Consider the following 13,229-nt stretch of genomic DNA (forward strand, 5'->3'; position numbering starts at 1 on the left):
CTCTGAGCCACAGAGGGCTGGGAGGTTTCTAGTAGGATTCCACCAAATTGTGTATTTTTGACTAATCCCTTCCTCTGAATTAAGACCAGGGAAGAAGTGTCATTGGATCAAGCAGGAAGGAGACCAAGTATATGTTTTAATATATCAAGCAGATTTTAATCAAGCTGCATCCAGCCAACAGTGGGAAATGTGCTGTGATACTTTGCAGAGACACTGCTATCTACTGCAAGCTGGGAGCACACTCTCCCTTTTTAGAAAGGAAGCTGCCTCAGAGGGCCCTGGATTTCCAGCTCACAGTACTAAGATCAGCATCTCTCCAGGTATTGCTTTCCAAGGGCTGAGAAAGCCTCTGATAATGTGCACACGTACCCTGGCGGAAGAGCGTCTTTGGGCAAGTTAGCATCACACCTGGCACAAAGCCTTTGGGTTAGGTGTACGTGAGAATGTTGTCTGAGGGGCATGTCATCAATAAACGGAATGCTTCTGTAAGTCAGGTTGTATGCTGGCTGTGGGCAGTGTGGAGCCAGGGAGAAGAGAGCTGTGGTTTGGTCCAGGTCCACAGAACTCTGGTAGTGGCTGTTAATCTATTTCATAAGATACTTGCTTCCTGCACAGAGTGAGCTTAGAATCTTGTACTGAAGATTTTTGAGCTTTGGTTCAGAAAGATGGGGGTCTGAGAATCCTATTCAAAGTTCCCAGGGATAACAAGACTTTCCTCCCTCCTTGGGGAGACCCTGGGAAATAGCAGCTCCTGTGACCACTCCCTGGTGATGTGCTGGGAGGGTGGCCCTGCTCTTGACTGGCTTCCAAACCCCTGGCAATGAGGACACCTGTGGAGGACAGCCCCCAGTCTCACCCTGTTGGGAGGTGGAGGCTCACTTATAGTCCTAGCCAGGCTCAAACAGATGGGCATTTGGGAGCTAGGTGAGTCTGGGCCTGGAGTCTGGCTTTACTATCTACTAGCTGTGCAACTTGGACAAATTAACTTGACCTTTTGAGCTTGAAGTTTCTTATTTGAAAAACATGGAGGACAGTGTCTTCCTTGCAGAAATGTTATAAAGATTAAATAAAATATTAAATGTGTAATATCAGGCACAAAGTAGACAAGAGTAAGTCATTGTCCTTATCCCCAGCTGCTTTCTGAATGAGAGCCGGCTCCAAGCACTTGGTGGGGGTGGAAGAGATACTGTTGGGCCCAGGGCATCAGGCCTAGGCTTCCACCCACCCTTTTCTGTAAAACAGGACCCACACTGCTTGGGTGCTGGCTGGGGGATTAAATGAGCTGCTACAGCTATAAAACTTGTGGCCCAGTGTCTGGCACATAAGATGTGCTCAGCAGATAGAAGACTCATCCTTTTTAGCCCAGACTTGTCTCCATGTTCATGAGGAATACTCTCTATCATCTAGCAGGACGAGGTTCCAGGAGTGGTTCTGGTTAGTTTTTAAATTAACTAGATTATTTATTTGGGTCCTGGGGATCAAACTCAGGGCCCCGAGTATGCTAAGCATACACTCTACCACTGAGCTACACCCAAATGACCCAGTGTATGCTTCTCATTTGCACTGTTTTGTTTCTTGTCAAGTTTGTCTCTAGTTCAATTCTGCTTGTCTCATCCCTTGTCCTTGACCGCTTTCCAATCTCTACAGCAAAGGCTTGTTCTCCCATTTGAATTGGCGCAGCGGCTTTGTTGTGGTTATGATGGAGGGTTCACCCTTGGCTCACCTGCTTTGTGTGGAAGTCCTACTGCTATTTCTCCTCCCTCCCCTTCCCTCAGTGTTTTTGCCAGGGGTGGACAGTTGAATTTGCTTGTGCTAAATGTACAAGAGGCATCTCTATAATGATGGTCTGGCCACCAGGCAGTGGGCATCACTGTGGCTGTCAGGAGGGCAGCAAGACAAGGGACAGCAGCTGGGAAATGCAAGGGAAGGGGCCCTGGCCAGAAGGTAGTGGGGGACCTATGAGAAGGGGTCCTGGTAGGCAGGGGAATGGTCTGGAGATTGTCTGTGGAATTGGCACCGTGTCCAGATCCTCAGAGCTCCACATGCTTCTGTGTGACAGTGAGAGTCACACTACTTGCATGAAGGTGCATAATTTGCAGCACATGTTCTAATGCATCTTTGTCACTAGAGTGATGAAGGGACTGCCTGGTGCCTGGCCAGTAGGCGCTCTGGAGAACCTGGCCCCCATTTCTATTCACTCTCCTTCATTTCACTTTCTACTTTGATGTGTCCTTCCAGGGACAGGGACTCTGACCCTGACTGCTAGCCTACCTCTGCTTGTTGATGTGGGATAAATGAGCTGGTGTGCCCAGCTCCTGTGCTCTTTTTGTCCTGGAAGGAGCCAGCCTCCTGGAAGGAGGGTGTTGGGTGGCCAGTGCTGCCTTGATGGAGCACTTTGCCCGTGCCAAGTCCCCTTAAACCTCACACTAAGCTGCTGTCACTTAGCTCAGCCTTTATGGGTAGTGAGGGTGTGGTCTGGTGCCTATCTAACATTTAAAACTTTCCTCATTTTTTCAGAACTTGGGGAGTTCCCAGCAGAACTTGCAAATGGGAAGAGCCTGGTCAGAGACACAGGATCCTTCCTTGGGCCCTTAACTATCTGTGGTCTTCTGTGACACTTATTATTGGTGAGCAGTTGTGAGGGTCTCTACTTGCAGTGGCCAAAAGTGTGCCACCTGTGGGTTAACCAGGAGCACCTACCCCAGTTTTAATTTGGCACTAATTTGGGAACTGCTACTGGACTACTGGGAGTTGCCAATAGTAGGGAGTTTGGCTACAGCTGAGACTAATGATTCAGCACCCTTCAGTGGATTGCCTTGCTCTCTTCCAAACCTTTCCTCCCAGCCTACTCTGATGCACTGGAAGGGCACTGGGCCCTGCCCTATGTAGGTGAGGCGCTCAAGCTCTCTGTTTTATGTCTTCCCCTACAGGATGAAGATGCCACTTTACCCCTCAAGGAGTGGTGAGGAGTGAGTGATGTGAAGTTGGTTAAAACACTTCTAGTAGATGCTCAATGAATTTTTGTTAACTCGTGAACTTTCCCAAAAGAAAGGCACTTAAATGATTTAATTACAAAGTAATCAAACTACTTTAGAAAAACAATACTATAAAAGATCCTGAGAACGCTTCACAAGATTACTACAGAACAAATGTTGGGCCACAGATGTCTACAAGCTCCCTAATGAAAGTATAGCCAAGAGGTGATTTTTGGACTGGATTGGTGTGGCAAATGTTGACTGTTGCTAACTACCTGATGCTGTGGGAATAGATTCGGCCCTACATCTCTGGAGTTAGAAACTCCAAAGAGGGACCCCAACTAACTGGCCACCCAAGGGCCCTCAGTTGCCCCGAGTGCTGAGGCCAAGTCTACAGCATTGTTTCCAAGCACTGTGCGTGGCCACTGTCCCTGGTGTGGCCCAGCCTGCTCCTAGGGCAGGGAGCTCTAGGTGGTGGCAGGGTCGCACCTGTAGTTATGGAACCAGTTGATGACGGTGCTGGTCTTCAAGTTGAGCTGGGTGGCGAGCTCCTCGATGGTTTTGGGGGATGGGTATGGCTTCTGCTGATAGGCTCGTTTCAGGGCTTCCTTCTCCTCGGGGGCCAGCACCACGCGGGGTTTCTTTAGCTGGTGTTGTGGCTGCGGGCTGGCTCCCTGGCTGTAGTCAATGCCCACAGGTGGGGGCTCGCAGGGCTGGCTATCACTGACTGAGCTGTGTCTCCGCTTCATATAGGCTGTGGAGGGGAGATGGCAGGGTGAGGTCAATGCTAAGTTGGGAAGCAGCACAAAGCCCGGGTCCCCCCAAACACAGTGGTGTGTTGGCAGCCTGCAGTTACATTTGTTCTTCGTTTTGCAGTACTGGGGATTAATGTAGGGCCTTTGCACTGAGCTACATCTCCAGCCCTTTTTCTTTTTTATTTTAAAACAAGGTCTTGCTAAATCACTGAGTTGCACAGGCTGAGCTCAAACTTGTGATCCTCCTGCCTCAGCCTCTCAGAGTTCTGGGATTATAGGTGTGTGCCATCACGTCTGGCTTTAAAGTTACATTTGCAGAGAGTATCTCAAAATACTTGACCTTAGTTGTCATGGTGTGTGCCTTTAATTCCAGCATTTGGGAGGTTGAAGGGGGAGGATCAAGAGTTCAGGGACAGCCTGGGCTATATAGCAAGGCCCTGTCTAAAAAAAAAAAATCCCCTAAAACCAAACCAAACCAAAAAGCACCTGCACTGGAACCCTGCTGTCCCCAGTAGCACACACACTGAGGCTCTGCTTGATGTCACATGTATGTGTTGCCCCTGCAGAGCTTGACATTCAGTGGGGGGTTACAGATGGACAAGCACAGTAGTGTGCCATGGGGAGGCAAATGCAGAGTACTGTGGAGGGACCCTGAGGGAGAGCCCGGACCTGGCATGAGGCAGAGGGCAGGGGCTGCTCACTTGGACTGTGGCATGAGTGTGTAAAAAGACAGATGGGAAAGAGCATGTCTATATTCATGTGTGCAGAGAGGATGGCAGTGGTGGGAGCAGGTGTGGGATGTGGAGCCAGACCTTTACCCTGTGGGACATGGGTAGAACTGAAAAAATCTTGACCTAGGAGCTCAGAAGAATGGTCTATGCCAGAGAGAGGAACTGGGGAGGCAGAAGAACAGAAAGCGCAGCCACAGTCATGACACAGATGAGAAAGAGAAGGGCCAAAATGGAGTGCTAGAGTGCTAGAATTACAGGTGGGTGTCACCACGACTAGCTAAGTGTGGGAAGAGACTGTCCCTAGACTGAGGGGAGAGAGATGGCAGGGGAAGGGCTGGTGATGCTAGTGCACAAGCTGGGTCCTGGGAGGAATATAAGGATGGGTCCTGAGTGGGAGTGGGGCAGGAGGATGGAGGCAGGGGTGCCATCTCCCCTGTCTTTTATGATGTGGGAAGGTGGGAAGAAGGAATCTGAGAAGAGGAGCCCTAGGGTATGATGTGGAGAGGGCTGGCCAGGACTGGGGAGCAGTACCAGGGGCCCCACAGAAGCTGGAGGTACCAAATGGAGGTGGCACACAGCCCAGGAACTGTGGGAAATTGCCTAGCAAGACCCAGGAGTCAAGGAGGATGGGTGAAGAATGGCTGGGGCATAGGTCTGGCTAGAGTGCACAGGGGAGGAGTGTGAAGATGTGGGAGAAAGGAGCACCATGTCCAGAGAGGATGAAAGTGTGGCTATGGAGATGGGGTGCCAGGGAAGGAAATATAGGCAGAGAGGGCAGGTGGGGGATACAGTATGTGAGCCAGGGGCAGCTGAGGTCTGGGTGCCATCAAGGGCCTGGGGCTGTCCTGGATAAGGTGGAATGAAGAGAGATGCCAAGGCAGGATGGTCAGGGAACTGGGTACCTGAGTTTAAGATTTGGGTGGTAGTGGGCCAGGGATTTAGCAGTTTGATCCCTGGTACCAAAAAAAAGAAAAAAGAAAAAAAAAGAAGGCTTTGGGCTGGGGATTTAGCTCAGTGGTTTTGCCGCCTGCTGCGCAAGCTCAACGACCCAAGTTCGATCCCTGGTACCGAAGGAAAAAAAAAAAAAAAAAGAACTCTTCTTAACCACCGGTCCTTCAGACAAAGGTCTACTATCTTGAATCTATAAAGAACTTAAAAAAAATCAGACCTCCCAAATTTAAAGATCCAATCCAAAAATGGGCATCTGAAATGAACAGACATTTCTCAGAGAAGTAGAAATGGCAAATAAACATATGAAAAAATGTTCAACATCACTGGTCATTCGAGAGATGCAAATGAAAACAACACTGAGATTCCACCCCACTCCAGAAGGAATGGCTGTTATCATGAAATCAACCAATAACAAATGCTGGCAGGGCTATGGGGAAAGAGGAACCCTGCTCCACTGCTGGTAGGAGTATAGAGTGGTGCAACCACTGTGGAAATCAGTGTGGAGATACCTCAAAGAACTAGGACTGGAAGTCCCATTGACCCAGCTATTCCCCTGCTGAGTATCTTCCCCAAAGAATTAAAAGAATCATACCACAGTGATATATGTGCACCCATGTTCATAGCAGCACAATTTGTAATAGCCAAAACTTGGAAACAGCCCAAATGCCCATCAACTGGAGACTGGATCAAGAAAATGTGATTAATAAAATGGAGTACTACTCAGCCATCAAAAATGAGAAATTAGAGACATTTATTGCTAAATGGATGCACACTGAGGCAATACTCTTAAGTGAAATAAATAGGACACAGTGAATAGTTTCTCTAGTGTGAGAAACTGAAAGTGTAAACAAGGACTAAAAGGTATAATAGATAATATGAAATAGGAAGAAAAGGGGCAAAGGGGAAGGGGAAGTGGGAGGGGTAGGGGAAAGGAAAGAAGGGAATGGAATTAATATGAGAAAATGAAAAAATGGAAACAAAGTCTTTGTAAATAGGGAGGGATGGAGGGGTTGAAGGGAGGGCAGGGGAAGGGGGAAAAAATAAGTACCAAGAAAGTATGTAAAGGTGCATATCTCCAATGATGAATGTCATTATATTGTATACCTAAAATGTACCAATACAAGGATATACAAAAAAAAAAAAGATTTGGGTGGTAGAGTAGAACTCCTGGAGCAAGGGCTGGATGGTTCTGACAGGTCTTCTGGGTAGGCAGAGGCAGGGGGTGGTGTGGAGGAAGTGATCCCTGGCCACGATCTTGAGAAAAAGCAGAGAGGGGCAGGGGGCTGGCAGATGATGGAGGTGGGAAGGGGACATGATGAAGTTGAGCCTGCTGGGACCACTTCCAGGCGGTGTGGTGCTGCCCAGGGAGAAGAGGCTGGGGCGGGGCCTGGGGTGTGAGAGACATGAGGCCTGCCTGGAGGCAAAGGAGGGACTGCAGGAGAGGAAAGGTCGCTGCAGTCAGAGGTAGGGAGGAGGTGATAGAGATGTAATAAGGGAATGGGGAGGCAGGGGAATGCTGCAGCCTGAGGACACAGGCAGGCACTGGGGGATGGGGACTGCTGGAACTCAGGTTCTAGGGTGCATTGTCGCTGCCTACCAGGCTTCAAGTCCAAAACCACGGGCTGCTTTCACAGAGGAACACTGCTCACCAAAATTCCTGACGGACTGAGTTGGGAATATGGTCTGAAATTCCTTATGGGAGATATGAACAGTGTGCTTAAGTTCAAGGGGCAGGAGGCACAAAGAGCCACTAGTGTCACTGCCAGCAGCTGCACCTGACGCTGATCATCTAGTCCTGAGTCATACTCTGGGAGGCTCTGGGCCACTGTCCCTAGGCTTCATCTGGGGTCATGCAGTGAGTAAATGAGGGGAGTGAGGTCTGATCTAAGGCTGCCGGGGACAGAGCTGCTACCCTGTCTGGCCCCATCCTGGTTTTACTGGGCCTTAGCATGGGAGCAGCCCCAGCCAATGTCCCTGGGAGCCACACTGAGCTGGGGGACATACACTCAGATCCCAAATCAATGTCAGGGAGCAGACTGGATTGTGAGGGCCAACCCTGGGCTGCCAAGACAGCTGAGACACTGTGCGTGTGACTGTGAACAGACATGTGCTGTCGAATACAGACAGGTTGGTTCAAGGGCCCAGTTCCAAGGCCACCTGTGACAGGAACAGAAAGGCAGATGGCCGAGTAGAGTAGAGAGAGAGGTTTATAGGAAAGAAAAAGATAAGGAGAAGAAAATATATTTAGAGTTCATAGGAGAAACCAAAGCTTTATGGAAGAGAAGGAAGCATATAAATCACAGAGCCTTGATTCCCTGGCACAGAATTTTAAATTTGGGTTAGACCGGGGGCAAGATTTATTTTGAAGGAAATCAAATTAATAACTTATTTACTGAGGTCTTATTAGACTGAGTACATTCTTTCTAATCCTTACGACCTGGAGAAGTTAGCATTTTAATTCTCATTTTCAAGGGCAGGAAATTAGGGTACAGAGTTCCTTAACTCACTTGCCATTTAGAGACTAGGAAACAGTCAAGAAGGTGAATCTCCCCCAGAGAAAATGAATATGGTCTACAGTCTGGACTGCCCCTCCTTCCCACGGCGGGTCTGTCCAGGAGCTGAGGGAAGGACTGGGCTCCAGCCCCTGCTGTGTGACTGAAGGGCCTGGCAAAGGCTTCTCTACTGAGCAGAGGACACTGGCTAGAAGGGAGGATGGCAGTGCTCTGGTGATCTGGGATGTTGGGAGGCCTGGCCCTGCAGAGACAGTGACTCCTTTGTGACACAAGATGGCGCCGAGTCCACGTGGAAGGAAGCACAGAGGCCTGGAAAGTCCTTGCAGATCTGTCTGGGGGGACAAGGGTCCTTTTCCAGTGGTGAGAAACACACTGCGGGGGGGGGGGCGGGGGCGAGATCAGGGCTCTCTGAAACCCTGATGTCAGAAGGGATGGGGCTGCTCTGGAGAGGACTGGATACTCCCTGGCACTGAGAGGAGCTACCCTAAATACATTGTGGTAGACACTGCCTCCATGGGGGACTGTGATATTGTTTGAAACTCAGCAATGGCTAGACTGAGTTCTTGGTACCATTCTCCCTACTTCTTGAAACTTCCCACAATAAGTAGAAAAGTTAGGGAGTGACACGGCACAAGGCCTCTGAAGCTTGTGATGCTGCATGGAACTGCCCAAGGGGCTGCAGCCTGTGTCAGGGCCTCAGCGCACCCATCGACAGGCCAGAGCTGGGCAGAGGGCCTTGGATGGGTGGAAGCCACCACTGGGGCCTATCATGAGTGGGCAGCAGTGGTGCCTGGGGTCCGTGTGGCAGGCCCTCAGCATATGTAAGAGCACAGTTTGGTGCCAGCTGGCCCTGCAGGGAATGCCTGCTCTGCTCATGCCAGCTTCAGGTCAGTTTCTAAGGCCTAGGGGAATCTACACTGGCTAAAGCAATGTGGATTAAGTGAGGTATGGGCACAGTGCCTGGTAAGCAGGAAGCTGGGAGAGCCAAGTCTCTTATAAAAGGGCCAGGCTAGGGAGCAGGCATTGGGGGCTCCAGCTGCGGGGCACTGGCCCTTTCCCTGCTTGGGTGAGAACAGTGTGTTCGGCTAGAGACTCTCCTAGTGAATGAGGGGCCATAACCTGGGTTCTGACCCACTAGCTTGGGTACCCTGGAGTGGAGACAGGCAGGGCTACACCTCTGATGGCCGCTCTGCATAGGTGCTTTGCATGAGCTGCTCAGGGAGGGTGGGCATGGCTGGTGGGAGCCTCCATACCTAAGGGATTTGGATTTAGCTGCCCAGTGGGCTCTCAGCACTGTGAGTGATAGTGGGACCGGGGGACCTGGGGGGCAGACCAGTATCAGGAACCACAAACCATGAGACCTAGCAGACACAGCTGTCCTCCTCAGAGCTGCTTCCCCTTTGGACTTTTTACTGTGCTGTGGCTGACAGGGTGCGGGAAGGATGCCAGCTACATTCAAGACCATACTCAGGTGCCTCTGCAGCTTCTCCCCTAGCAAGGCTGGCTTCCCAGAGGCCAGAAACTAATGGAAGGGGGATCTCTTCTGGCAGCAATGTGCTTGCTGCTTTTCAGGCTGGGTGACCTTAGGGGAGGCCCCTAACTTCTCTGAACCTGAATTTCCTCATCTGCTAAATGTATTCCTTAATGAGCTCTCCAGCAATACTTGCATGTGTACCTGTGCCACAGATGCTGTGACGAGCCACCACCCTGCTCTGCCCGCAGTGCTAAGAGATCTTTCTATTCAGGCCGCTGGCCAGAAAATGATGAAATCTTCCCAGGCCTCTCAGGTCTACATTAGCTGATGACTGTCCGAGACCCTTTGCCTCACAGTGGCTTGGTGAGGGATCAGTGTCCTCATTGGCCTTGAGTGGAAGACATAAGGAAATGGCTGGTCTGTGAGCTTGAAGGCCCACTGCTGGGTAGAGGGCAGACACTCACCTTTCTTCTCCATCCGCTTCATGTCCATCAGCTTCTCCACATTGTTGGGGTCATTGAGCCACACTTGCATCCGGACAAAAGGCTCCCGTCCCTTCAGGCTGAGCTTATGCCAGGGCTTTGGGCGGGCAAGGAGGTCGGACACAGAGCCTTGGGTGAGCCCTAGGATGGTCTCCCCAAACAAGCGCTGACCTAGGAGGAGATAGAACCAAGAAATAGTCACTGAGAGGAAGGGATTTGAGAGGATAAATGCATGTCAAGGTTAAAAATCAGACACAGCTCTGTAGTCCCAGTACTCTGGAAGGCTGAGGGAGGAGGATCCCATGTTCGAGCCGAGCCTGGGGAACTTAGGAGCTTAATGAGATCCTGTTTCAAACAACCCTTCCAAAAACAAAATACAAAATACAGTCATACACAGGGCTGGAATAGCCTAGAATCTGCCCAGTGGGGGTCCTGTCTCAGAGCAAGCCTTTTGTAGAAATATTTTTTTTTTGGTACTGGGAACTCAGGACCTTACGTTTGCAAGGCAGGTGGTGGAACCGCTGAGCTAAATCTCGGACCCTGCAGAAATATTTGTTTTTTCTTTTTTTTTCAGTGCTGAGGAATGAACCCAGGATCTCCTGTATGCTAGCCAGGTGCTCTACCACTAAGCCACATCCTAGCCCGGAAATACTTCTTTAGCCAGACTTTGAGCTGCTCTACTGGCAAGGCAGGCATTATATTCATGTCCTGAATATATGAAACAAATTTCACTTTTGTCAGAAAAGCCTCCAGGCGCTGGCAGAACCCAGCCTGGATACCACCTGCAGCTCTTCTCAGAGGCAGTTCCATCCCTAAATACAAGATGGGGGGTGAGTAGCATGCAGAGACTTCTCTGGGGAGCCCCTAACCAGAGGGTAGCTGTGGTCCTTTCATGATGAGCAAAGTTGCAGGTCTTGCTGGGAGAACAGGGCACCTGATCCAGGGTCACAATGGGAAAGAGAAGGCGACCGCTCCCTGCTCTGTTGTTGAAAGGAGGCCATTTCCAATTTGAGCTGTTCCTGTACTCTTCACCGCCTTTGCTGAGTGCAGCTTGGAGTGGATCAAACCCCTTTCCTGAGTACCCTTTCTTCTCCTAGGCAGGGCAAGCAGCCTGCTTCCTGGGCTGATCAGAGGGCACTGGGCTGTGAAGAGCTCGGCAGTGCTATGTCTGTAATGCTCATCAGGGGCTTAAAAGAAAGGCTTGTTTCTCTGACAGCCACTGTGCTGTGGGTGAAGAGGGCCACTGCTTTTAAAGCTACAAGTTAGAATCTGTGATGACCCAAATGAACTGATGGAAGAGGTTGAATGAACAGGATTTATTAAGTGGAAACAGAGACTAGAACCAGAGAGGCCAGTGTTTAGGCCTACGAGGTGTCCAGAACATGGTGTCCTGGGGCACAGAGAGCCAATTTCCTGCAGCAACAGGGGACCCTGTGACCACACCCTGCATGTGTGAAATGAAAACATCCACCTGGGCTCCCAGAGAGAATACAGAAGGAAATATCATAAAATGAGGGCCTCCTAAGTCAAAGTTTTCTTTGTGGGAAGTTTGCTGCTTCCAATTTGAGACACTAGGTTTGTTTTTTTTTTTTAATGAGTTATTTTAACTTAAATTTACTGGAGCTCTGGTTGCAGCTCAGTGGCTGGTGCCTGCCTGGCATGTGTAAGGCTCTGTGTTCCTTTCCCAGCAAGCCCAAAAAACTAAGGAACAAATAAACAAAAAAAGCATTGTGATTTTGTAAACATATGGCTTCTCTGTTTTTTAAACTCTTAGTTTAGCCTATAAATGTCCCAAGTCCTTTTTGTGTTTTGTTGTAGCTGTTTTAAATAAATTTTACCAATTCTAATCAGACGAACTAATCTCTTTTGATCCCAAAGAGCTCACTTTGTCAGGAGAGCCATGTGGATGAACAGCTAGTTACTATTTGCCTGGCCTCCCTGGTTGTGTGAAGGGAATAAAAAAAAATCAAGTGGTTACTCTTAAAAGTATTTGTATCACTGAGAGGTTTCCTACCCATGGCTCTCAATTGTTTTTGGGTCACAGATGTGTTTGAAAAACTGAAGAGACCTACAGACCTTTACCCCGTAAAATGTGCACACATACAGACTCTGCATGTCACTGCAAGGGATGGAGCTGCATATACTCCATGAAGGCGCCAAGACCCCAGGTGGAGTGGGAAGGAAGCCCCTGCTTTGACTTAGGGCCATTCCTGCCAATTTGGCTGTGGGAGTGAGGTAGCCCCTCTGTGCCAATAACTCCACTAATGCCCCTGTGGGAAGGTGGCGACTTTCCCTACCTACATAGCTAAGTCCATTTGGAGCAACCACAGGGGTTACTTCTGACCACTGTGTCTAAGTGATTTGCTGTGGGGCTTTCCCAGAAGTTCCTTCTCCAAGAGGAGGCAACTGTTTGTTGAGAAAAATCTTATGCTTGGACTTTGCAGTGTCTGAAAATTCCACAGGCCAGCGGAGTGTGGCCCTGGCTGCACATAACCAGTGGGGACCTGGATGGCAATGCTGAGGAGGACATTTCAGTATTTATCTACAATATCGTAACTGTGAACTTGCAATGTAGGGGTTTTAAAATGAGAATTCCCTTCAGCTGGTTCTCAGCTGAAGGCTGACATGGAATGATGCTTCTTATCTAGGAGCGGGCAGTGATACTGTCTGTACCAGGCCTACTTCTCTAGACTTGAGACAAGGCTGTAAAGGAGGGGATGACTTGAGTCTAGGAATCCCTGCACATTTCAATGGCATTTGGGGCATGTTCTATAGTAACACCTACATTTTCTTTCTTTGTATGTGTGTGGGGTCCTGGGGACTGAACCCAGGGCCTTTGCACTGACCTATTCCCCAACCCCTTTTTAATTTTGAGACAGGGTCTTACTAAGTTGCTCAGGCTGGGCTCAAACTTGAAATCCTCCTGCCTCAGCCTCCCAGAGTACTGGGATTGCAGGTGTGTGCCACCACACACATTTTCATTTTATGAATTAATTAAAAATGTTCTCAGTTGATGCTTCTTTTTCTGTGCTGTTTTGGACAACGGACTGCACGAAGTGTATAGAGGGCAGGCCTCAACCACATTAAGTGGGCCTGACCCAGGCTGTAGGTCACCAAGCAGACTTTATGGGAAGTCAGCTATTCCCTTCTCTTCTCACTTCCTGGGAAGGACAACAGACACATCAGGTTCCCTGGAAAGGCCTGAGCAATTCTAGCTGCTCTGTAGAGTGTCTTAGCATGGCTTGCATTGGAGAATGGTGCTCCACATGTTGATGCGTCCACCCGGGAAATAAGGACACAAGGACTTGGGGACTGGCTGGTTTCCTTTTCTGTGTCCTGCCCAGGCCA

General features: G+C 49.6%; 1 protein-coding gene across 21 annotated transcripts in view; it reads right to left on the reverse strand.

The window, feature by feature from the left end:
* Window positions 1-13,229, reverse strand: part of Cux1 (cut like homeobox 1) — a 374,970-nt gene that overhangs the window by 26,171 nt on the left and 335,570 nt on the right. For 16 of the 21 annotated variants that reach the window (XM_087195781.1, XM_087195782.1, XM_087195780.1 and 13 more), the window contains 2 exons: window positions 9,864-10,052; window positions 3,465-3,729 (listed from right to left, as the gene is read on the reverse strand). The exons of the other annotated variants lie outside the window; for them this stretch is intronic. In XM_087195781.1, the coding sequence (XP_087051907.1) occupies window positions 3,465-3,729; window positions 9,864-10,052 (454 nt within the window). The remainder of the gene's footprint in view (window positions 1-3,464; window positions 3,730-9,863; window positions 10,053-13,229) is intronic. 21 annotated transcript variants of the gene reach the window in all.

This window comes from Heterocephalus glaber, unplaced genomic scaffold, assembly GCF_053883595.1.
Source record: "Heterocephalus glaber isolate CG9 unplaced genomic scaffold, H.glaber_assembly_v1.0 deba00001610, whole genome shotgun sequence".
In the NCBI taxonomy this organism is placed as follows: domain Eukaryota; kingdom Metazoa; phylum Chordata; class Mammalia; order Rodentia; family Bathyergidae; genus Heterocephalus; species Heterocephalus glaber.